General features: G+C 48.5%; 1 protein-coding gene across 7 annotated transcripts in view; it reads left to right on the forward strand.

The window, feature by feature from the left end:
- The window catches only part of NIN (ninein), a 118894-nt gene that overhangs the window by 44494 nt on the left and 48210 nt on the right, over positions 1-26190 (forward strand). For all 7 annotated transcript variants that reach the window (XR_013541007.1, XM_078384208.1, XM_072986911.2 and 4 more), the window contains exon 5: positions 8240-8415. Coding sequence is in view for 6 of the 7 variants with exons in the window: in XM_078384208.1 (XP_078240334.1) it covers positions 8240-8415 (176 nt within the window). In the remaining variant the exon portion in view is untranslated. The remainder of the gene's footprint in view (positions 1-8239; positions 8416-26190) is intronic.

A 26190-nucleotide genomic window follows, 5' to 3' on the forward strand; every position in this document is an offset into this window, starting at 1 on the left:
AGTCCTACCAGGCCGCAGGGCAGGGCAGGGCATATCCCCGTTGTCGGGGCCAAAACAAGGCCAAGTCCAGCAGAGCAGAAGGAGAACAAGCCAAAGCAAATCCAGTAGCAAAGTGATGAGCCGTCAAAGGCAACCCATAAGTAGTCATCACAGCAAGAGGCACAAGGCACGTGTCTAAGTTGGGGTCAAATAAAAAGGAAAATCAAAGGGTGCTGCTTATATACTGCCCCATCGTGCTTAAAGCAATATGGCTTTACTGTTTTAGTTTACTTATTTATTTGGCTTTTATACCGCCGTCCTGGACGAATCTACTCTGGGCCGTTTACAGTCCGAAAAAAGGCAATAAAGTTAAAACCATCCATAAAAAGACTAAAGCAAGCCAAAAAATGGAGAGGAAAATTTACTATTTAATTATGCAGGCTACACATTGCACAAACACACCCCGCCAGCAAGCTGGGTACCCAATTTAGTGACCTCAGAAGGATGGAAAGCTGAGTGAACCTTGAACCGGCTACCGGATTGAACCTGGGTTGTGAACACAATTTTGGCTGCACTACTGCCGTTGAACCACTGCACCATGAGGGTCTTGGCCACAGTTTTATTTCCAGCTGTTATCCAGGCCTGCAATGGAGAAGATCATTCCTCAGCAGTGGTCCCCAACCTTGGGCCTCCAGATGTTCTTAGACTTCACCTCCCAGAAATCCTAGCCACCTAGGTGGTGGCGAAGACTTATGGGAGTTGTAGTCCAAGAACATCTGGAGGCCCAAGGTTGGGGGACACCGCGTTTAGCGCAGCCAGTCTCAACCTTATTTTGGCCACGGACTCCTGCTCACAAGGAGGCCTCTACTGACAAAAGAGGCCTGCCCTGTCGGCTCACCTCTAGCCCACGTCTGTCCCTTTGTTTAACAGATGTTCCTAGAGGCAGAGGCAGAGCATTCCCACGCTCTCTTGTAACCGTGTGTCGCCCCTTCCAGCATGAATAGTAAATACATGAAGGGGAGTATAAAGGCTGAAAGATACGGCCCATGGGGCACGATTCCTAAGGGATTCTTCTTCATGCAATCCTCAGCCAGGAAAAATAAAATAAAAGGGAGATGCCAGAAAGAACATCAGTGAGCCTCTGGCCCAGCCCTGTTCCCCTTTGAAAGGGCTCACACTAAGATGTGCTGCAGTTCCTCTCCACCTTCCATTTATCTTCGCTCCACTCTAACAGTCAAGGGGGGGGGGGGTCCAGAGCTCCCTAACGGTGGAGGCACCGTCACATCATTGTGGCGTACAGCATCAGCCATAATTAGGACCTGTATTTACAGAGAGCTAGATTATATAATGCTTTTAGAAGATTATGGGAGTCGCAGAGTGGCTAATGGATTAAATACATTTTTTCCCCATAATCACATCGCCAGTGTTCTATTTCGTGTTAGAGTATCACGTTTGGACACGCAAAACACTTTACTTTTGAGTAGAGGTGGAAGGCAAAGGAAATTGCCTGGGGATGTCATTGACTACCTTGTGGTTTGCAAGCCAGCGTCTAAAATCCTGGCAGGGTTTTCCCAGGTTGACAAACGGGTGGGTCTCCAAGTGGCCGGGATCCTGCTTCATAGGCCAAAACAGGTTCTGTCTGTAGGATCTCTCCCGGTGAGGATGGAAGACCCTCGGGTAGGTAGTGTAGAGCATCGGTTCTCAAACTGGGGTCCCCAGAGGTTCTTGGACAGTAACTCCCAGAAATCCTGGCTAGCAGAGCCGGCGGTGAAGAGGCTTCTGGGAAATGGAGAGCCAGAACATCTGTGAACCCCAGTTGGAGAACCATGATGTCAATGGCACAAAGGGAGAAGAGCCAGTAGGCTGAGCATGTGGCGGGCCTCCTCAAGGTCCCGTGCCCAGTCATTGGCATCTCCAGGCAGTCGAAGGGAAGACCAAACCCTGCTGAGATGTTGATGGAGGGTCTGGATAAGGCGTGGCAGCTAATGTGGGCGGGTGGCTGTGTCCCCCTGCATCCTCAGATCTAGTTTTGCTCACCTGCCACTGAATCCACGACCAGTTCTGGACTATATAGATTCTTTTGGAGAGACTGACAGCTAGAGCTCACAAGATCAGATCTTCGGGACGTTCTGAGTCAAGGGACCTATGGCCTACCTCTGTCTCAAAACTTCCCTGTTTCCCTGATACTGTTGCAAGCGATCACTGTTATTTTGCAAAGAGTTTTTGGAGCAGTGACAAGCCATTGTTGTTGTTAAGTTGTGTCTGACTCTTCGTGACCCCATGGACCAGAGCACGCCAGGCCCTCCTGTCTTCCGCCACCTCCCGGAGTTGGGTCAAATTCATGTTGGTCGCTTCGATGACCCTGTCCATCCATTTCGTCCTCTGTCATCCCCTTCTCCTCTTACCTTCACACTTTCCCAACATCAGGGTCTTTTCCAGGAAGTCTTCTCATGAGATGGCCAAAGTATTGGAGCCTCATCTTCAGGATCTGCCCTTCCAGTGAGCACTCCGGGTTGATTTCCATCAAAATGGATAGGTTTGTTTTCTTCGCAGTCCAGGGGACTCTCAAGAGTCTCCTCCAGCTTTGCAAAAAGACCTGCTCCTAATTTGTGGATATGGACTGATCCCTTTTTCTGCATTTTTAAAATCTCCTTTTGAGGGCAGTGATGATAGGAACTGTCAATCGCCACCACAATCCTGTTGGGAAGACGAAGGGGTTTTCAGTTAAAAAAAGGGGGGGGGGGTTAAGACAATTCTTGTCCTCTCGTTTTTTACGGGCAACAAAATGGAACCGGTGGGAGTGCAAAAGTTCCCTCATCATGATTTGCAAGCTGGCCGGAGCCAGAACGGCTTCCCAGTGCACCATTATCGCTCTTAGGGGCTAGAGATAATAAGCGAGCATTGATGTTCACAAGCACGGTGTGATGGTATTGAGAATAATGGAATGGTTCATTAAAAAAACCACACACAAACAAACATGTGTTGTCCTTTCTTATCTTTTGGCACTAGAAGGTCGAGTTCTTTGATGAATTTTTAAAATAGAATCAGCAGAATACCCTGCCAAGCCTCTCAGAGCTGCCAGGCGAGTGTAAATATTTCACTAGCTTGGACATCAAAAGCAACTCCCGGCTCGTCCTTCCCAGCCTCCGGTCCGAGTGAGCGATGGGTTCAGAAAGTCAATAGGTGGAGATATAGATATATATTGTGCTGGAAGGGGGGAGTGTGTGTGTGCTTAGCTCCTGATGCCAATTCATAATAGAGGATAGCCTCTGGCGATGGCTGGTGGCCAGATGAGCAGTGTAGGTGGAGGGGGGGTGCGCAGCTTTCCGCCCATTGAAGGCTGATTCTGTGCACTTGAGCGAAGCCCGCTCTGTATTCAGGGATCTCGGCTGAGGTCCGGCTGATGGATTCTAGTAGCCAAAGGCGTCTGACCTCCTGGCCTTTGGATGACCTTTACAGTTACTTTGTAAGGTCCTGCCGTGGGAGGGGGCTTGTGTCTTAAATCGCCTCTCCCCCCCCACACCCCTTGGGGCAGAAACAGAGGGTTCTATGGAAATAATAATTTTCTCCCATGCATTCGTTCTTCTTTCCTCCTCCCTTTTCCAGACCTTCCTGCGATTTGAGACTCCTGTCTGTAAGATGTGGATTTCAAGTGACATTGAGAAGCGAGGGGGCGTGGGGCGTGGGGCCTCTTTTACAAAGGCCAGTTTCCTATGTGAAGGGCATTTGGAAGGCAGTTCTGTTTCGGAAGGGTGTCCTCTGCTTGAGGGGCCTTATGGAAAGAGAAGGACCTTCAAGCAGAGTGTGGTCTTTGACATGAGCAGCCCCTGGACATTAGCCAAGGCACATATATTGCCTGCTTCTAGCTTTGTATACAGAATAAAAGTCATTGACCATTTTGCACCCATACATATGATGCAGCAAATGCACTTTTATGCAAGCTAGATTGTTCTTTTTTTGTTCCTGTCATGTGCTGTCAAGTCACCTCTTGACTTTTTGGAGAGGCTATGAATGAGCCATCTTCAAAAATGTCCTTCCCCTCACCAGCCCTGAGCCACTCGTGCAGACTCAAGCCTGTGGTTTCCATTAAGGAGTCAGCCCATCCTGTATCTGGTCCTCCTCTTTTCCTGCTGCCTTTATAACTTTCCCAGCATGATTGCCTTGTCCAGAGAATCTGTTGCCCTTCATGATGCGCCCAAAGTAGGACATCCTCAGGATCAGTATTTTTGCCTCCAGAGATCGTTGGGGTTGGATTTGATCTAGGACTCACTTGTTCATTTTTCCGGCAGTCCACAGTCCCTACAAAGCTCTCCTCCAGCCTCACATTTCAAACAAATCATTTCCCCTCCCCTATTCACATTCTTCACTGTCCAGCTTTCACACCCATACATGGCGATTCAGAAATACAAGAGTGTGGATGATATTGGATTCTAGTAACACATCCTGGCACTTTCTAGCTCCTTCATGGGTGGCGGCAGCATTAAAAAATGGCCACCTTATGAGCAAGGTTCAAGCTCCTGACACTTTTATGAGCCTTCCTTCCTTCCTTTGAACAAAAGCAAAACGACTTAGAAGTCTATTTGGACACAGGGATTATAGGGATCTCTGTGAGCACTAGCAGCAGAAAGAGTACAACGTATAAACCAAAAATGAACAATCTCATGAGCTGCTACTGGAAAAATAAACAGACGGCTGGATGGTGCAGATGTAATTAATAGCATGCCCATATACCAGACACAAACCATTTGTTGGTTTATGTCGTTTGTCGTTTGTTGTTTAGTCGTTTAGTTGTGTCTGACTCTTTGTGACCCCATGGACCAGAGCATGCCAGGCCCTCCTGTCTTCCACTCCCTCCCGGAGCTGCCAACGAAGTCAAGGGGAATATGCCGCTGGCCTCAACAAACGAAGGCCAGCTTTTTCCTGCTTTGCCTGTGCTTTCGTTTCAAAGCAAAGTCAAGTTGGAGGCTCCTGCAACTGCAGACGCAACCTTGACCTTTCACAGCATGCTTGTAAGGACCAGAGATTGCATGAACATGTACAGGCTACGGGGACCGTGCATTCTAGGCATCCTCGCGGCTCGTCTTTCTTCTTCTTCCAGTGGAAGCAGAATGCAATCAGCAACAGGACTGATGTCTCTGGAAGGGAAACTACTTTGCTTGCCCAGGAGTAGTGTGTGCACGTGACAGGATCTTCTTGGTGGTGATGCTTTCCAGAGTTCCCTCCTGGAAGAAACATGTTTGTCTCTGAAATCTTTGGTCTGTTCAAGCCATCTCAGTGTATATAGACTTCACTGGAATAAGGCAGTGCTGGATCTATCCTTTTAAGGCTGCTCCTTGCACTGCTTTTCAGCAGAGATTTCTAAACGAGTGATTTAATATTGTTGTTTGTTGCTGTTTAGTTGTTACGTCGTGTTCGACTCTTCGTGACCCCATGGACCAGAGCACGCCAGGCCCTCCTGTCTTCCACTGCCTCCCGGAGTTGGGTCAAATTCATGTTGGTCACTTCAATGACCCTGTCCAACCATCTCATCCTTTGTCGTCCCCTTCTCCTCTTGCCCTCACACTTTCCCAACATCAGGGTCTTTTCCAGGGAGTCTTCTCTTCTCATGATATGGCCAAAGGATTGTAGCCTCAGCTTCAGGATCTGTCCTTCCAGTGAACACTCAGAGTTGATTTCCTTCAAGATGGATAGGTTTGTTCTCCTTGCAGTCCAGGAGACTCTCAAGAGTCTCCTCCAGCACCACAATTCAAACCATAGATAGGGTGACCCAAAGTCTGACCAATACAATAACTTTGGGCTTTGGGGCTGTTTTAAAAATGTTATCAGTTGGAAAAGCAGTTCTAGCCCATCTGGCCATTTTTGCAAACTTACGATTTTTCCCAGTAAACACTGAAGTCATTTATTCATTTGTCTGAAAGGACCCCAGGCAGATTACATCAATAAAAGACCACGATTCAAGGTAACAACAGCCAGGAACCATTGTTTTTTTCAGCCTACAACTCCCAGAATCCCTCCAGCCGGCGGTGCTCTACGGTTCTGTTCTAATCTTTCTCTGCAGATCTGGGGCCCATTCAGTTCAACCCCCCTCCAACCCTCCAACCCCTCAGAAGGGTTGCTTCTTTCTACTTTAGAATAAACTCCCGATTCCAGATTCCCGGAGCAAGCCCCTCACTCCAAGGCAAGGCAGGGAAATGAGCCAATCCACTAGAAGAGCTAACATGCCAGAGAGGGGCTGCCGGCTGGCGATTGCCAGCAGGCCCAGCTTTAATGGCGATGATAAGGTTCCCTTTTGTTCTTCTGGTTCTTATTTAATCAGCCCTGTCTCGTTTCTGATTTTCCCTATCTGTGCACTTCATCGGATGGCTTTCATGTCCAGGCTCCCAGCTGCAGGAAACCTTGTTAAAATTGCCTTGTTCAAACACACGCGCCTGGGTGTGCTCCCCAGGGTTTGCAATATGCATGGATTGTGGCGGGGGGAGGTTAAGTCCAAGGGAAATGAAGGGAAGGGGGGGGGGGAATATCAAAGAGTTCCCAGTCCTGTGTATTTTATAATTCATTGCATAGCTAAGCTGCAGAATACATTTCCGCTAACAAGCTCCAAGATGGAGTTTATATAGACGGCAGATGACACAGGAGACATTACGTCCAGCCTCTCCCTGCATTCTAATAGGTACCTGGGATAGATTCTGGTCTCTTGCTTTTGAATCCTTGCTGGGGTTTTTTCCTGGATTTAAAAAAAAAAATCCTTGCCAGAACTTTTAATACATCAAACCCAAAAGCTACCAGTTCATCCTTGCCTTGAAGATCAGCTCCCAGTCACGGCGTGCGCCAAGAGAAGACCCTCTGTCTTAAAAATGTTCAGCACAATTCCTTTTTTAAAATTGTGGGACCGGGCATTTCTTGAGTTATAATTTGAACAGCCAAGTCTACTGTTCTGTGAGAGCAGGGATCACAGCCTTGTTACCCCGGAGAACAAGCATTCTGTGTCGGCAGCTTTGGACACGCATACGCTGTGCACTTTGCACGTACACCGCAGCTGGCGGCGACGGGCAGGTTTTAACGTTCCTTGCCAGCTTCTTGAGATTTAGGGATTGTGGGTGGAGAAGGGAAGCTAAGGTCTCCCTGGTATCCCCAGAAGTATCCATTGGACCGTTTGGCCCCTGCAGCACTAGAAATGATGCAGATTGGCTTGCAAATTCCGAACTTCATCGTATTGGGGGGGGGGGTTGTGTGTGTTTGTGTGCAGAGGTGTGGGAGAGAGAAAGAGAGAATACACGGGTGAAGAAGTCAACTGCCCGGCTCTGTGACCAAACTGGAACAGGAAAGTGGATGGATGGATGGATGGATGGATGGATGGATGGATGGATGGATGGATGGATGGATGGATGGATGGATGGATGGATGGATGGGAGGGAGGGAGGAAGGAAGGGAGGGAGGGAGGGAGGGAGGGAGGACGGGAGGAAGGAAGGAAGGACGGAAGGACGGACGGAAGGACGGACGGACGGAAGGAAGGAAGGAAAAGAGAGTGGAAGGGAGAGAGGAAGGGAGGGAGGAATAGCGTGAAGGTGAGGCAGTATTTGAATGAATGTGTTGCCTCCATGTGTTTCTGTGTGTGTGTGCTTGCTTGCTGGGGCAGCCGAGGACTCCAATTTTGGCAATGCAGTGAATGTACTTTACGTTTTAGTTGTCTTTATGGGAGTTATCCAGAGTTCTGAACCTGTTTTGGGAATAGTGTTCAGCAGCATGTAAAATTCCCATAAGGTAAAAATAAAAACCCAGCATGGATCCACAACACACCTGGAACTGGAGCCACCACCAGCCGCTGTGGCTTGCTTTCTGGCCTGAGTGCTTCCATGCAGGGTGGTTTACAGTTCTATTACACAGGCTGCACATTGTCTCCACCTCTCCAGCAAGCTGGGTATTCAGTTTCCTGACCTTGAAAGAATGGAAGGCAGAATGAACCTCGAGCCAGCTACCTGGGATTAAACCCATGTTCTGGGCAGGGGTTTTTTTTTAACTGCTTGGACAAATGCAAATTTATACAAAAGCTTTAAAATATTTGGGTACAAATCAGTTTGCAGCCAAGCTAAAAATGGGCTCAGAAGGAATCTGTTGCAATTTGTAAAATGAATAATTGTGACCGAATGAAAGAGGATGGCATTCACACCCCTCTAGCTATAACAAAGGGGTGTGAATGCAACAAAATTGATTTACTCTCCTTCTTACTTCTAATCTCTTGGCTTCCGTCTCTCCTCTGCAGATTCTTCCCCGGAAGCCCAACCCAAATACATCAAGGGCGGGAAGCGCTACGGCCGGCGGTCCTTGCCTGAATTTCAAACATCCGTGGAGGAGTTTGCTGAGGTGACAGTGATTGAGCCCCTGAATGAGGATGAGGCCCAGACGTCCTGTCTTCCTGGGGATGATGGCTGCGACGAGGTAAAGATTTCATAGCGGCCTTGATGGATAAAAGAGAGCAAGGCTTGAAGCCGAGCCGTTCTGGCTTTGAGGGCGATGGCATGTGTTTGTGATGGTTATGCGTTTATCACCTCCATTTTGTCCAATTGATCGCTCTCTGGACAGAACTATATTTATGTTTTCTTAAGCCCTGACTCTTTATGCTGTGGGTTGTTTATTTCCTCCTGGAGAGTTCTTCTGGAAAAGAACCATTTTGAAAGGATACACGTGGAAGCGGTGTGTGTTTCTGTAGAGCTGTGGGTGTTGAGTAATGGTGGAGTCTCTTTGCTGTGAGATGCAAAGCACGTAGTGGAGGGGGTTGGCAGCTCCATGCCCTGGGGCAAAATGTGCGGTTTCTGAGGTTTGCCAGACAGCTCCGTCGTTATCCCAATGATATCCACATTTGGTACTTTCCTATCTTAATATCCCCCCCCCCCGATTCTAAAAGGTTGAATTGCATCTCCTAAAGTATTGTAGTGTTTAGAGATTTATTAGTAAAACTATGCGGGTGTACATGACTGAAACAGCAATGTCTGTGTTGTCTTGGGTATGTCGTGAGAATGGCTGATGGTCGGATTCAGAAATATCTCCTGTATGGAGAATTAGTGCAGGGAAATCACCCCAGAGGGAGACCACAGCTGCGATGCGAGGATCTCTGCAAGCCAGGGGATTGTCTAAGTTTGCCTTGAAGGCTTCCAGCGCTGGAGCCCTGACCACCTCTCAAGGTCATTGATTTCATTGCCATACTCCTCTAACAGTTAAGAAATTTTTTTCCCTGATATTCAGCTTGAATCTGAATTCTTCCTGTCACTTGAGCCCATGGTTGCGTGTCCTACACTCTGGGATGATCAAGAACAGATCCTGCCCCCTCCTCTGAGTGACAGCCTTTCGAGTCTCTGAAAAGTGCTATCTGATCACCCCTCAGTCTTTTTTTCTTCACACCGAACATGATCAAATCTTTCAGTCTTTCCTCACAGGGCTCTGTTTTCAGATCCCTGATTACCCTTGTTGACCTCCTCTGAGCTTGTTCCAGTGTGCTGGCATCCTTCTTGAAAGGTGGTGCCCGGAAATGGATGCAGGACTCTAGAGGAGGCCTCACCAGTGCTAAATAAAGGGGGACTCGTACCTCTTCCTTGATCTCTACTGGAGAGTACAGGCTGCTGGCTGGGATGGGAACTTGCCTCTGTTCTTGTACCTACTTGGCCGTCCCTTTCCAATCCCATGTCCAGCGTCCGCAGTGGGAATCGAGAGTTTTTTAGTTCAGCTCTGGTTTGTGGGCAGCCTGTTATAGTCACTAAAGTTGTTGTGTTATTCGCTTGCTTCCACCATCTTTGAAGAATTCAACCAAGGTTCTCTGAGATGTTCCTGACCTCCACTGCACCCTGGATGGGGTGTTTTTTAAAAAAAATAATGCTCTCTGGGCTTTTCCCATCCTTCCTGGTGATGCCTCGATGTCCTTCCCACCATGGAACCTTTTCCCCGTGTGTTGCTCATGGTATGTGAATTTTGGGGCAAGGATCCCCTGCCTTTGTCCTCTGAAAGGAGAGAGGGCCAGACCTCTGGTTAGCTCCATAGATCCCCTTTACCTTTAGTTCTGTGACTCATCAACCAGGGAGTGGTTCTTATCGTTGCCATGCAAGTTATGCCAGCAGTTCCCAACGTTGGGTCCCCAGATGTTTTTGGACTAAAACTCTCCAAAGCACAGCCTTCCGGGAGTTGTAGTCCAAGATCATCTGGAGACCCAAGGTCAAGAAGCACTGGGTTATGATGTGCTGCTGTGTGTTATTAATCCTGTGTTGTGGCAGTCCAGAAAAATACAAGGAATATCCTAATTGTAACTCTAACTCCCATCAGCCTTAGATGGATGGTGGAGATTGCCGTCCTATAATATCTGAAAGGCTCTACCTCATCAACAGTCCTGCTTCACAGCTTTTTTTGTTCACACAACACACATACACACCACGAGACATTGCAACATTCCTGCTCAATGCCAACCAAACAGATGAAATTATTGTCTGCCTTGGTGGTCCTCACTGTGAGTCTGGCCAAACCACTTCCCAGTCTGGAACTGGATGGTCCGACCAGGGAGGATTGTGTAGAGTTTCAGCTTTCCTCTGGCTTGGCCTTCCTCATCTTCTTGATGCCCCCTCTCTGGATCGTAGAATCAGAGAATCATGAAGTTGGAAGGGACCTCTAAGGCCATCGAGTCCAGCGCCCCGTTCGATCCAGGAATACAGATCAAAGCAGATCTGACAGATAGTTGTCCAATTTTCTCTTGAAGGCCTCCAGCATTGGAGCGTTCATCACCTCCCGAGGTCATGGGTCCCGTTGTCATATTCCTCTAACAGGGAGTTTTTCCTGGTATTCAACCGAAATCTGGCTCTCTGTAACTTGAGCCCTTTGTTGCGTGTCCTGCACTCTGAGATAATTTGAGAACAGATCCTGAAATAGATAAACGTTTCATTCCTTGAAGAGGACTAAAGCATTTTCTTACAGAAGCTCAAATGTCGTCTGATCCTTACCAAATCCTCATCCTCATCCTCGAATTGCAGAGCTGGAAGGGACCCTTTGTATCATCAAGCACCATTCCTGTCAAGGAAGCCCAGTGGGGGAATCGAACTCTGAACCTCTGGCTCCTCAGCTGGAGACCAAAACCACCAAGTTATCCAGCAGCTCAGTGGAGGCTGGTTTATGACAGAGGAAGCCTGGAAATGTCCACTGATGTTGTGTTGATCTGGTGAAGTTCCTCCTGCAAAGTATGGTCAATGGATGGGTAACGTCCTTCTCATATTCTCTGCAGCTCTCTAAATAGGGCACAGTGTTTACCCTGACTTAACTCATTCCATACTCTTTTATGGACCTCAAGAGATGGGAAACCCTGACATCTGAGCGTTCAGCCTGGAGGCAGGCGGTGCATCACGGCCTCTCCCAACTTGAAGAGATCCTTGTCCAGCAGGCTGAGGCCAAGAGGCCATCCCGAAACCAGCAAAACCAGGGAGCTGGACAGGGGACAGATTGTATTTGTCTTCAGTGTGGAAGGGATTGTCACTCTCGAATTGGACTTCTCAGCAACACTAGACGCTGTTCCAAGTCCTCTGTTCAGAGTATGTTACCATCATCTCTCGAGACTGAAGGATGGCCAATTTACTCTTTTAGCACAACTTTCACACTTGAGTCCATTCTGTTCCTTATCAGGACCCCAAAAGTCCTGGAACCCATCCGCCACCCTCCGTTGGAGTCAAAAGGCCCATATTCAAGAGTTCAAGAACGAAGCTCCTCTGACCATATTCTGAGCCTCAAGGATCCGATTTAAGTCCCAGAATGGAGCTAAGCGCACAGTCTTAATTGAAGGATTGGTCCACGGATTTTGGGAAGCTGCGAGGCATGATCCAGGCAAAGCCGTCAACATGAGCATCGTAAGGCGCTGAGCATGGAGAGCCCATAATGATGCAGATTGGCTTCAGGCCACCTGGCTTGCGAGGGGGCAGAAGGTCAGTTGCCCCCCCTTTTGACTTTCTGACCTGCAGGATGACCCATGTCCCCCCCTTCTGGCCCACACATGGGATGCATTTTTGTCTGGCTCTACTGCTCCAGCAATTCCGTGCCAGTTTGTAAAGATGGCAAGACAATAGCACCGTTCCTTTGGGTGGTTGTGGCGTGCGCCCAGGGGACTGGCATGCTTAGACCGTGTGCTGGCTCAGGATCAAGGCTCTCTGCCTTCTGAAGGAGGGAAAGCTGGGAGCCGAGCCATGGGGCCTTCGTGCCTGCCTGCCTGATCCAAACATGTTGCATTAATGATGAGGAAGAAGATGCCGTCCCCCAGATAGCTGTTCCTTGCTCACGGAGAGTGGCTTGGTCATAGCTGGTGTGGGAGATCAGTAGCTGGATGAAAACCTGGGTGAATAGAATATCATTGTCAACAAAGGCCGTTGGGTGGTTCTAGCACGGGCTATATGGGTCCCGATCCTCTCCCACTGAACTAGGTTGCTGCCTGGGGGCTGAACGGACTCTCTCGCCTGTTGCCATTTTCAGTTTTTTTTTTTCCTCTTCTGCAAAATGCCGTTTGAGATAAGCAAAAACAGGGAGGTTGACAAAGCTTTGGGTTTAAGTCCCAAGTTTTTAAAGGGGGAGGGAGGGTGGACTCTTGAGTCGCGAGTCAAGTGCCTGTCATGGGGGCGGAGAATGGACTGGACGAGTTCAGTCACGGGTGTGACTTAAATCCAACTTGACAGGGAATCCTGCAACTGGGACCCCCATGTTTCGGGCAAAAACATGGTGGAACTGTAGATTTGTGGGTGGACAGAATGATATTTGATACTCTCAATCCTTTTCTACGCCAGTCCCAGTTTGGAACTGGGCATTTCCGCATCTTCCACATGCTGGGTCAACAGCTTTGTTAGGTTGTTTCCATCCCAACCTGAAAATCTGTTTTCCCTGACACGGAAAAGGCCTGTATCCGGGAAATGGGTGCTGGTTTTGATTATATTTTTATCTTCTCCCCTCCTATGAGGAGCTCGCGGTCCTTCTGAGTCTTCCCTCCTTTTATCCTAAGGACCCCCTGACAGATAACGTCTGATCCCAGAGCAACCCAATGAGCTTGGAGGGGACTTGAACCCGGGTCTCGCAGACCTTAATCACGAGTCTCTTAACCCAGGGGTCCTCCCCCCCAACCTTGTGGGGTTCATAAGCGTAATTAGGAACTGGAAAACAAGTTGGAGCTTTACTACAAAATGGCTGCCCCTGGAGTGTGGCCAGCCACAAAATGGTTGCAAGGACTTGACAAGGGAAGGCAACCGCCGCAGCCTGGGATGGCGAAGCATAACCAGTGGGGAAAGCCCATGTGGCACCATGGCAAGGTGCCACAGAACCCATGTGGCAAGGGAGCGATAAAGGCACGGTTCCCTCTCGCCCTCAAGGAGACGCTCCTTAGGCCCATTAGAAAGAAACCGAGCTTTGCGGCAGACGACATTGGCCATTCTAGGCCCGTCGCCAGTGTTTATTTTCTCAGCCCGGGAGTGGAGAGGCTGGTGGCCGACCAGCTTCAGGCTCTCTCGGATGAAAGCGATGCCCTGGATCCGTCCCAGTCGGGCTTCAGGCCATGCCACGGCATGGAGACGGCATTGGTCGCCCTGTGTGATGACCTACTGAGGGAGGCCGACAGGGACAAAATGTCCTTGCTGATCCTCCTTGATATCTCAGCCGCCTTTGATACCGTTGACCACGGTCTCCTCCTGGGGAGACTCTCCCAATTGGGAATCGGTGGCCTGGCTCGTTCCTTCTTGGAGGACCGTCCCCAGAGAGTGCTGATTGGAGAGAGTTTCTCAGCCCCGTGGAGCCTCAATTGTAGGGCTCAGCAGGGTTTGATCATCTCCCCAATGCTGTTTAACATTTTTTATGAGGCCGCTAGGAGGGGGGTCATCAGGGGATGTGGGGCTTTGTGTTATCAGTACGCTGATGACACCCAGCTCGACATCACATTTTTTCCCCATCTGCAGTGGATGCCGTTCCGTCCCTTGCCTGGAGGCCATCCTGCAAGGGATGCGGTCAAATGGACTGAGGTTGAACCCGGACAAGACGGAGGTCCTGCGGGTGGGGGGCCTCCGATGTCAGTGTTTTGGGGAACTTCCTCTCTTTTGGGGGTGACTCTCATCACAAGGAATTTGGTTCAAGTCTGGGGGTTCATCTTGACCCGGCGCTTACCATGGAGACCCAGGTAGCGTCCGTGGTCCGATCCGCCCATTTATATCATCGATGTATCGACCAGCGGCGTCCCTATCTAGAAGCGGGGGTGCTCACCACGTTGGTCCATGCACTAGTAGTGTCAAGAATAGACTACTGTATCGCTCTCTACGTGGGGCTTCCTTTGAGACTGATGCAGAAGCTTCAGGTGGTCCAGAACACATCGGCTAGGCTATTAACAGGGGTGAAAAGATTTCACCATATTTCCCCCACTCTGGCCGCCTTAAAATGGCTACCTATCCGCTTCCGCATTGATTTCAGGGTGTTAACCATGACATATAAAGCCCTAAACAGTTTAGGCCCTCGATACCTGGCTGAGTGCCTCCTTCCGCCCAGTTCTACCTGTATCACCCAGTCCAGTCAGGCTGGGCGGCTGAGGGGCCCAACGCCAAGAGAGGTCCGAAGGGGAAAAACTAGAAATCGGCCCTTCTCGGCAGTGGCCCTTTGTCTCTGGAACAACTTACCTGCAGAGAGCCGCCTGGCTCCCTCGCTGAGGGCCTTCAAGATGAACTTGAAGACATGGCTGTACAAGCAGGCCTTCCCTACAGCCGTTCCTTAATCCTATCTCCCCTTTTCTTTTTTTCTCTCTCTCCTTTTTCTTTTTTTTTTTCCTTTCCCATCTTGAACTAATCTGGATTTTATCTAAGTTTATTTTTATATTATATGTAAACCGCCCAGAGTAGACACGTTCTAGATGGATGGTATATCAATCAATCAATCAATCAATCAATCAATCAATCAAGCAAGCAAGCAAGCAAGCAAGCAAGCAAGCAAGCAAGCAAGCAAGCAAATAAATAAATAAATAAATAAATAAATAAGGCTGGGTTAGGACTCAGGAGACTTGGGTTCAAATTCTCATTCAGCCATCGGAAACTCCCCAAAGGACCTTGGACCCGTCATGCCCTCTCCACGTGACCTGCCTTGCAGGGCTGTTGCTGCAAAAATATAAAGTTGAGAAGATGAGAGCCACATGCTCTTCTCAGTCATGGCTAGGGTTGCCAGATACATGGGTACTAAAAGGAGGACATAGAAAGACAAAAAGGAGGACAAAGGAGGACATATTGAATGTTTCATTTGAATCATTCCAGGTTAAACCCACAATCAATACAATTTTATTACAATAGCTGCCAATAAATGTCTCTTAGTGAACCGACCAAGAAACTGTCATGTTAAAAATTAAAAATAAATTCAATGGAGGCTTTTATTCAAAATACCGGGGTGGGCGGGCAGGTGGAGGAGGGGAAAGCCAGGGGGAAGGGGGTCCTTCCACCTCTCGCCCCTCCCATCCAAAATTATAACATAAAATATACAAAAGCCTGACATTTTATCTTTGCCTGCCTGATGGAGGACATTAGGCTAAAAAGGAGGACATGTCCTCCTTTTGCCTGACATCTGGCAACCCTAGTCATGGCCCCATCCTTATGGAATGGGTTCCCGCTAGACGTACATCAGAGCCCCCCCTCCCATCCTTTAAGAGGGGGTTAAAAGACCTTTCTCTTTTGAGGTGCACTGAAAGACATCCTGGTTTAAGTAAATTTATTCCTGTGTTCCCTGTTTCCAGCATTAGTCGAGTTTTAACATGATGCATGTTTATTGGCGTCTGTGGGTTTGCAGTTTGTGGGGTTTCTAAGTTATCCTTTGCTGCCAGTAGTTTAGACTAGAGTAGCGTTTGGCCGTGAAGTCAAGCAGGTTATACATAGCGGGAATGAATGAATAAATGAATAAGGACTGTTTTAAACAAACAAACAAACAAAGGGATTTATTTTATTTTATTTTATTTATATCCCGCCTATCTGGCCTTGTGACCACTCTAGGTGGATGTTTTTGAGTTGGGTTGGGAAGGAAATGTCAGGGCTACCAGATCTCCCCACCCAGCACCCTGATCACCATAATCACCCAGTCTCCTGAACAGGACAAAAAGCTGATCCCACAGCTACAAGTACTGTACTCAACTATCCCACACACTACACCAGAACACAGACAGAGTTCTAACTCCTCTCCTCTGAAGATGCCAGGCACAGAGAGTAGCGAAACGTTAGGAAGAAAAACCTCCAGAACACCCCCAAACACCCCCGAGAAACCTACAACAACCATCGGATCCCGGCCGTGAAAGCCATCAGGAATACACATGCAGGGATGTTATAAGTTGGGACAGGAAGGAAATCTCAGGGCTACCAGATCTCCCCATCCATTTTATTTTGCTTGATCTTGTTTTATACTCTAGAGAAGAAGCACCTCACTCCCCAGAGAGAAGGGCCTTGCTCGTGCGTAGGGTTTTGTGTGTGTTTTTGTGTGTTTTTGCTTATCGGTTTCTTTCCTCCAAACCAGAAGTGATTTTGGGATCAGTGCTTCATTTTTAGAAGGGGTGGGCAATATTACTGAGTACTGGGGACAGTTTTGGAATGGAGGAGATAATGGGATTCAACCGTGGACCATCAGCATTATAAGGATGTGCACTGACACCGAACCAGGCATCCTGCTGGGCAGCTCAGGGGCTGAGGCCTCTGGCTATGGAGCCAGAGGTTGGGAGTTCGATTCCCCCCCATGGGACTCCCTGACAGAGGCTGGAGTCACCGATCCACAAGGTCATTTCCTGTTATGCGGTTCTTAGATGATGGTAATGATGACGATGGGAGATGTAGTCCAGAGAGGCAGCTTTCTCAAACTCTGTTTTCAGTTCCTTTGGAAGTATCAAATCCTGTGGAAAACTAGATGTTGAAGCTAGGCCTGGAAATGGATGGGTGTCCTTTAAGAATCCTCACCAATACAGTACTGGTCCTTCCACTACAACCCTGCCATTTGGCTCTCTCTCTCTCCCCTTCCTTCCTTCCTCTCTCTCTCTACTTCCTTCCTTTCTTCCCTCTTTCCTTCCTCCCTCCCTTCTTTCTCCATTCTTTCTTTCCTTCCTCTCTCTCACCCTTTCTTCCTTTTCTCTCTCTCTCTCTCCCTTCCTTCCTTCCTTCCTTCCTTCCTTCCTTCCTCTCTCTTTTCTTTTCTTTCTTCCTTCCTTCCTTCCTTCCTTCCTTCCTTCCTTCCTTCCTTCCTTCCTTCCTTCCTTCCTTCCTTCCTTTCTTTCTCCATTCCTTCCTTCCTTCCTTCCTTCCTTCCTTCCTTCCTTCCTTCCTTCCTTCCTTCCTTCCTTCCTTCCTTCCTTCCTTCCTTCCTCTTTCTTTTCTTTCTCTCTTCCTTCCTTCCTTCCTTCCTTCCTCTTTCTTTTCTTTCTCTCTTCCTTCCTTCCTTCCTTCCTTCCTTCCTTCCTTCCTTCCTTCCTTCCTTCCTTCCTTCCTTCCTTCCTTCCTTCCTCTTTCTTTTCTTTCTCTCTTCCTTCCTTCCTTCCTTCCTTCCTCTTTCTTTTCTTTCTCTCTTCCTTCCTTCCTTCCTTCCTTCCTTCCTTCCTTCCTTCCTCTTTCTTTTCTTTCTCTCTTCCTTCCTTCCTTCCTTCCTTCCTTCCTTCCTTCCTTCCTTCCTTCCTTCCTTCCTGGTCCGAGTTGACCTCAGATAAGCGGCCTTTACGAATCAGCCGTGGTCTTGGACCAAGCCCTCATAAAACTGGGTAAGTGAGTGGGTTCGTACAGCTGCGCCCTCAATAATGGATTTGCTTCCCAGCCCGGAGAGGCTAATCCGTCTCCTCTACAGGCCCCATGTACTGCGTTGACCTTGGAATTAATGGTGAGATGCTTCCCGGAGGGATGCTCAAGCCGGTCACAACTGCGTTGGGTTTATTATTGTTGTTATTATTCCTCTCTATTAGTTGTAAAAATGGGTGTGAAAGGTTAGTCAATTAACAAGTCCAGTCAATTAAAGGGAGTGGGTCGGCAACCGCTTCGTCCCCCACCCCTGTGCCTCAAAACCGTTTGGGGGCTAAGTGGTTCCCCCTTTACTGTCCTTTTTGCCCCTGGAATATGCATTAGCTGCCTAATGAGATCTTGTCAGCACATGGGAAAAGATGCTTCCTTGAAAGCCTCCCGAGTTCCATTTTGCAACTTTTAAGGGAAGTGTCTCGAACCAAGCTGTTCTCAGTTTCTCTGCCGCGGGGCTACATGCTGTCCTCACTGTTTATGGTTCATTTACTTGTTCTGAGTAAATTTACTTGTTCAAGTAAATTTACTTGGTTCATTTACTTGTTCTGAGCTTGAGGACTGGGGGGGGGGCAGGGGGCAAAATGCACCTCTGTGGCGGTGTGCCACCCCCATGCATGCTTTTGCCCTGAGCCCTCCTCTCTCTCCATGCCAAAAAGATATCCCACCCGCCCAGCACAAAAAGCCTGTCAGGCCATGATTTATCCTCTAAATGGGTGATAGAGCCTCCCTGCAGTGTTTAAACCCCAACATATCTATTTTGCAAAACTACGAGTGTTTTTTTTTCCACTCATTTCCATAAGCCAGGAATTTTGTGGAAAGGCCATTTTTTTGCCAGAATTTGTCTCCCAAGAGATATCAAGATGGTTGACATCTCCCCTGACATTGTGTCTCTTTGAAATCCTTCTAATTTTATTTTTCAAAGGTTTCCTCCATATCTTCTCCTTGATGGGTGGGGTGGGGTCTTTAGTGGACTCCCAGCAACCTCATTCTCTTCTTTTTTCACTTGAATTATCATAGAATTGTATAATCACCGAGTCGGAAGGGGCCTATAATGCCATCGGCTCCAACCCCCTGCTCAAGGCAGGAATCAAAATCAAAGCACATCTGACAGACGGCTGCCAGTTTTCTCTTGAAGGCCTTCCAGTGTTGGTGCACACGCCACGTCCCTCCAAGGTTAAGAGTTCCATTGTCGTACTGCTCTAACAGTTAGGAAGTTTTTTCTGAGATTCAGCCTAAATCTGGCTTCCTGTCGCTTGATCCCATTATGACGTGTCCTGTACTCTGGGGTGATCAAGAACAGATCCTGTTCTCTCCTCTGTATGACTATTTTTCAAGTATTTGAAAAGTGTTATCCTATCTCCCCTCAGTTTTTTTCCCTTAAGGCTAAACATGCCATGATCTTTCAGCCTTTCCTCCTAGGATTTGGATTCCTGTTCCTTCCTCATCCTTGTTGCCTTCCTCTGAACTTGCTCCCGTCCAGGACCAAACAGCGTGAAACAACAGCCATTGGATCCCGGCCATGAAAGCCTTCGAGAACACATTGCTCCAGTTTGTCGCCATCCTTCTTGAGGTGCAATGTCTGGAACTGGACACAGTATTCGAGATGAAGCCTAACCAGTGCCAAATCGAGGGGAACTAGTACATCACGGGATTTGGAGGCACGATGTCTATTAATGCAGCCTAAAATAGCATTGGCCTTTTTTGCAGCCACATCACACCGTGGGCTCATCTTCCGCTTGTGATCTACAACAATTCCAAGATCCTTTTCACTCGTAGCATTTTAATGATATTAATCCAGAGGCTCTTAATGGGGAAACCAAGCTCATCCTTCTGTATTTCTGCGCAAGCATAATGCATTTTTGGCATAGACTGCTACTCCACCTCCTTTTCTCTTATTTCTGTTCTTTTTAAACCATTTATATCCTGTGTTCCATCAAGCGTCAGTTACCCCAGCAAGTCGTATTTGTTGCAGAGATAGGAAAATTTTTTATTAAATTCCTCTCGCTGCACAACAGAAATGCATGGATTTACAGAGGAGAATAGCTTTAAATTCCCCAGAGTAGTTCCCCCCCCTTTTGTCATCAACTGGCACTTATAGAACTTGGGTCAGTTAGCAAACAACCTAAGAACACCCTTAACACCACAAATCATTCATTCTGTCATTTATATCTATCTTGCCTTTTCTCCCAACAGAAGGACTAGAGGTTCCATTTATGACACATCAAATCACAGCTCTATTAAAAACTTGCTTAGAAGTCTCTGCTGAAAAGCAGTGCAAGGAGCAGCCTTAAAAGGATAGATCCAGCACTGCTTTATTCCAATGAAGTCTGTATACACTGAGATGGCTTGAACAGACCAAAGATTTGGGAGACAAACATGTTTCTTCCAGGAGGGAACTCTGGAAAGTATCACCACCAAGAAGATCCTGTCACGTGCACACACTACTCCTGGGCAAGCAAAGTAGTTTCCCTTCCAGAGACATCAATCCTGTTGCTGAATGCAGTCTGCTTCCACTGGAAGAAGAAGAAAGACGAGCCGTGAGGATGCCTAGAATGCACGGTCCCCGTAGCCTGTACACGTTCATGCAATCTCTGGTCCTTACAAGCATGCTGTGAAAGGTCAGGGTCGTGTCTGCAGTTGCAGGAGCCTCCAACTTGACTTTGCTTTGAAACGAAAGCACAGGCAAAGCAGAAAAAAGCTGGCCTTGGTTTGTTGCGGCCAGCGGCATATTCCCCTTGACTTCGTTGGCAGATGTATTTGACGGTCATGCCTCGTGTCTTTTTTCCAACAAGTAGACCTAAATGCTGGGCTTTGCATTGGCCGCGATTTAGAAGACATCTATCTTTTGATCATTAAATGTAGTGAGCTAAAGCCATCAGGAGGTCCCTTCGAGAGGAGCCCTTTCTCAACCTGGGTGTCCCCACTCTACCGGCCTGGATTAGCTTCCAAATCTCAACTAGACTGGGTGTGTTTTATTTCTAAAACCAACCTCAGATCTTAAAGTGTGTGTGCTGGGCGCCCCCTGCTGGATGGGCCGGGCTACACCGTTCAGACCATTTCCTGAAGCCGGCCTCATGTCCGTCTGGTCTGGTGTTCCAACCGTGGGCAGTCATATGGCTTCAGGAAACCTCACGAGGAGCACATAAGCACTGCAGCCCCTGCTCTGTTTCCTGGATCAATGCAGAAGGTGGTGTTGCTTGCAACAAACCCTTGCAGGTTTGGCCCCGGGGATGTTGCTGGCAAAGGACAAAATGGCAGCCCCCATCCACCCCAGATAAAGAACAGAGGAGACCCAGTTCTCTTTTCCTCCAGTCTTCACCTCTCTTGCACACAAGCAAGCGCGCACTCACACACCAGGGCTGCAGGGCTAATTTGAGGTGTACAAGACAGGTAAGAGAGATGATAATAATAATAACAATAAGTTGAGAACTGCAGAACTGGACGGGACCTTATGAGATCATGGAGTCCAGCCACAGAGCTCTCCATCTGCCCTCCAAGGGTGGAAAATTAGGGGAGGTTGGGGAGGGATCGCCAGGGTGTAGCTGTTGCCCCACATGGTCTGATGGAAGGACCGGCTCCGAGGTCTTGAACATCCTGTGTAAGGCACCAAGGAGCTCCTCGGAGGATTAGAGGTTGAGGTCTCCTTTTGGCCGACGATGGGTCGAGCCTCTGGCCACCCCAGCTGTGAGGTTGCCGCTGTTTCAGGAGCCCTCTGGCTTCCTTTGGAGTCGAGCCAAGGAGCCCAGGCTAAAAGAAGCCCCCTCTGCGAGGAAAGCAGGTTGGTCCTGAAAGGCCCGTGTCCTTCAAGGAAAATCTTAACTTGAATCAAACCAAACCGTTAGGCTGGCGGAGCTGAGCCGTAATCCAAATCATCTTGCGTGATCTGTGAAAGTCTCGTTCCTTTGAGCTTCGATGCCAGCAGGAGACCCGGTGTACCCAGAAACCTGTGTCACTCCAGATGTCGTCTTCATTCATGACCAGTTCCCCCCAAAAATAAGTGTGTGTGTAAGAGAGAGAATGAATGAATGATAACAATTCCAGCACAGGGTGAGTCTCGGTCATTTTAATTAACCATATATATATTCCTGGAGTGGAGAAAGGGAAAGATCCACCCCGGGGGAAGCAGATGGTCGGGTGGGAGAGGCTGCTAAGTTGGGAGGGACAGGAGACGGCGCCGAGCAATAGATTCAGCCGCAGAGGCTACCACGGGTTTTGAGTTTGGTCTTTGTGCAACTTGGGGGCCATCTGTTCGTCAGGCTGGCGAAGACGCCGGGTGGATGAGGACAATGCATTCCGAGGGCGAGGAGATTCTCTCTGCGCACGCATGCACCCTGCCCCCCCATCCCCGCGGAGTAATGTGCATGACCCTCATCCAGCTGCAGAACAATGGCCCTCTGCACGCGAACACCTGACCCGATGGAGGGGTGGGATGGGTTACGGTCCACAGAGCCTGGGGAGGTGGCTCCTTTTGTCCAGAGCGCAAGCCGCCAGCTTGCCTTCTGGGGTCGCCATTTTGGGTCAGCGTGACCTCCGACCTCCCGGACCTTCCCGTTACAAAGGGGCTCTTGTCGCGCACCAGGTTGGGTGACGAGGGAGTGAGGGCTTCAGCCAGCTGAGGCCGGTGCAAAATCATCCGAATACAATGGGAGGCCCTTAATCCGAGCAGGCTGAGGGGGGAGATTCCCCCCCCCCGGGGAAGGAGCAGAGAGCCGATGGAGCTCGGCTGCCCGCACGATTTGTTGTAACACAACGACACAGGGAGGGTGACAGGTGCTGGGAACACCCCGTGCTTGGTGTGGATTTACAGGATATTCCTTTGAGTTCCTTTAACAAAAGCTGTTCTGCAGGATTCCCCCCCCCCCTTTTGAAAATAATCCTCAAAACTTTTGGGGGCTTTTTCCTCCCTCTTTCTTTTTTTGCCCCAGGTGTCCGAAAAGCATCCCTCGTTGCACTTTTCTAAGATAAAGGGAGAAAACTCCAAAATTTACAGGCACATTTTTAAGAAGAAGGCTATCAGTCCCAGAGCTTAGCTGGAGGGCTATTAAGCCATTGGTCTAGAATGGAGAACAGAAGGAAATTTATAGACACACCTCCCCAACTTTCTGGAAATAATGGTTTTTATAATCATTGTAACAATCTGACATCTTGTTACACGCGGCTCTTCTCGCCTCCCCGCAGGACTTCAAAACAGATGCTCAAATTGCATTTTATTTTTACGTGTTAGGAGCTACGACTCCCAGAAACGGGACTGAACCCAGTATCTTGCAAATTGGGTTAAATCAAGAGTAACCTGCTTATTTGATACTAGGGGAAAACATGTAATCCTAGATGATGCCACAGCACGGGGCCGCGATCCTTCTCTTCCGCCTCGCGGTCTCTTTCGTCACATAGGTCATCTGAGGGAAAGAGAAAATCAATTCTCCCTAATGCCTTAATACCACCACCGAAGTGGAGCAGGGCTCAATGACACAACGTTTAATTCTCTGCGTACCCGGTTGGGCAAACCCCACTCTCTCTCCCCCCCACCTACCCACCCAGGCTGTCCGCTGCTCAAAAGCATGGTTGAGGATGACGGAGAGGATGCGGTCATGGTGGCGGTTGTGGCATTTTTGGGGTTCCATTCCATGTCCAGATATTGGGGGAGAAGGGGTTCACTTAGTTCGTGGCGGTTTCTTTTGGGCTCGGCCGTGATGGAATCGGGAGATTTCTCCGGTCTCCTGTGGGCCCAGAACTGATTCTGGGTTCAGTCCCGTTTGACACCGGCTGGCCTCCTCTTTCAAGAGGAATGGAACCCCCATCCTTTAACTTCACAGCTAAGTGGTACAACTTACCGAGCTATCCAGCCACCTGTGTGTGTGTGTGTAATACCTGCTCTGTTCCGAGTTCATGGTGTTGACCATGACTTATAAAGCCCCAAACAGCTTGGGATCTGGATATTTGAAGGAGTGCCCCCCACCCGACTATCTAAACTTGTCCAGTTACTAAGATTTGGTGGACCTTGGAGGCTCGATCAGTGCCCACGCCAGCGTCATTTTGAGTCAAGTCTCAAAATTATTTATTGGAGTGGCTGGGGGTTTGAGGATCCTAGCCTTCACAGGTTTTAGTGCCATGTGATGCTTTAATTATTTTTAATTGTCTCAAATATCTTATAGGTCTAAACCGTTTTATACAGCTTTGTAATGCGCCCTGAGATCCTGTGACATAGGCCAGGCTATACATGTTTAAGCTGGCTAGATAATTCCGTCGTTTAGATCTCTGCCTGCGAAGCGAGAGGTTAGGAGTTCGATTCTCCAGTGGTGCATTTCCCGAGAGAAGGGCCAGCCTGGGTGGCCTTGGGCCAGCTGTGGAGTCCCAGGGTTTCCCCCTAGAGGAAAGGAAGGGAAAGACACCTTTGAGGACGCTCTATCTAGAAAACCTTAGGTGGGGTCGCCATAACTCAAACTTGACTTGATGACCCATGATGATGATGATGATGGTAAATGTTTAAATAAATTAAATAAATAGATCAATCGATCGATCGATATACAAATGTATAATAGATACAAAAAATGCAGCTTCATGGTCCTGTTTTTCTCACCTATAGCAGCCTTAGCACAGAGCGGTGTGGGTGGGTGTTATGTGTGCCTGTGGCTTTCTTTGTGTGTGTGTGTGTGCTGGAGTGTGTCCACCTTCTTTGTGGTCTTGCAAATGATAGATCAGAAGCGCAAAGCAGTTGTTCCTAAAATAAAAACTGACCTCATCCTGTTCCCATGGCTACCCGGCTAGAGTAATAGCGTTTCAGCCGTAATCTCGATGAGGGGTATTAAACTTCTGCCTTGTGACGCGGGCGCTTTTCCTTGGGTGCCCCGGCTATTCCGCTTTCAAACGCATCGGTCACATGAATGCCATTTAGTCTTATTTATTTATAAAAAGCACGCCTTCGTAAAATTGCGGAGCGGTGTTAATCCCCTGTCCGGTTTGCATAGCAGTGGGAGAACTTTCTTCCAGCAGTGTGTGTTGTGTTGTGTGTGTGAGAGAGAGATAGGGAGGGATGGGTGGTTTCCTGGACCAATGAAGGGGTGGCTGCCTCTCTACCCGAATGGGGAAAGGGTGTGTGTCTAATTCCACAAACACGTCAGAATGGCTTGGATGCCGGTTTTAAAAATAAACCAGCCATGATCAACCCTCAGCGCATGACGAGGGGAAAAAAAATCAAAAGCCGGGTGCTTGCCAATGCCTGCTTCTTACAGAACTGAACATGTTCTGTGTGGAAAAACAGATGTTTTAGCCGGCAGAGAAACACAAGCTGTCATGTCCTTGAACCATCATCTGCTCAGGTGCCCTTGTCAGACTCTTGTCAGTCTGGCTGGCTTCTGTCAGGGAAAATCCCACGATCCGTGATTCAGGCTGGGGGAGAAGGGAATAATTTTTCCCTCGTGGCCTTGACAAGTTTTGAGGACAAGTTTCAGCCTTCCATGTGCAGAGACCTGGAGGCTGGCCTCTGGAATTGGTTTTTGAAAGCCATCTGGCCACTTCCTGAAGGGGTTTCGAATTGATTTATTCATTTAATTCCACTTCTGTCTCACTTTTCCTGCCTGATAACACTTAAAGCGGTACCAATGGCTTTCCTCCTGCCCAATGAAAGGGTAGCAATACCTTTATATACCTACTAAATAGATACCTACTAAAAAAAATCATGATCCAATATGCAAGCGTTCCTGGATCCATAAAAGCTTGCAGTTGTATGATCATTTCCCCCCTGATCTATAAGGGCATCACCTACTCTGGCATTTTCTATTGACCGCATGGCTCCCCTTTACTCCTGCCCAGTGCATTCATACAACACCCTGTGAAGCTGGTCAGCCTAAGAAAGAGAGAGAGAGAGAAAGTAATCCAGTGAATGTTAAATCTGCACCTTTGGAATCTGAGGTCAAGTGTTCTAACCATTACACTCCACTGCCTTTAAGTGCATCAGGCTTCGAGTGCACTCAGAATTCACCACACTCAGCTTCATAATCCTGGCTGTTCGCCATGGATGAAACCCATGGCTATGCTGGGAAATTCGTATACTGGGGGCAGTCCAGAACGGAGCGGCTTTTTTTCTTTGGACCCATGGTGGGCTCACCATGGCACACAACATCATCCCTACTGGGCTCTCAAAGATGCTGCTTTCTACGTTTTCGCCCTCTTGGTTTTCCCGCCTGTAAAATGGGAATGATTTACTGGCTGGAAATGCCGTGTCCGTGAACTGTAACCGTTTATGGAAGAAACAAGGAAAGTAAAGGAATGTTCCCAAGACGTTTTCTCGTTCTTCTTCTTACCCCATCCATTCGGTCTGTGGCTGACCGACACCGCCCCCTCCCGCTGCCCCATGGAGATCAACAGCTTCTGCCTGCTTAGGAAAACAGAACAACAATCCCCCATCTGGCACACACATATATACATATTGTCCTCCTGG

The sequence above is a fragment of the Pogona vitticeps genome, chromosome 1 (genome assembly GCF_051106095.1).
Source record: "Pogona vitticeps strain Pit_001003342236 chromosome 1, PviZW2.1, whole genome shotgun sequence".
NCBI lineage: Eukaryota > Metazoa > Chordata > Lepidosauria > Squamata > Agamidae > Pogona > Pogona vitticeps.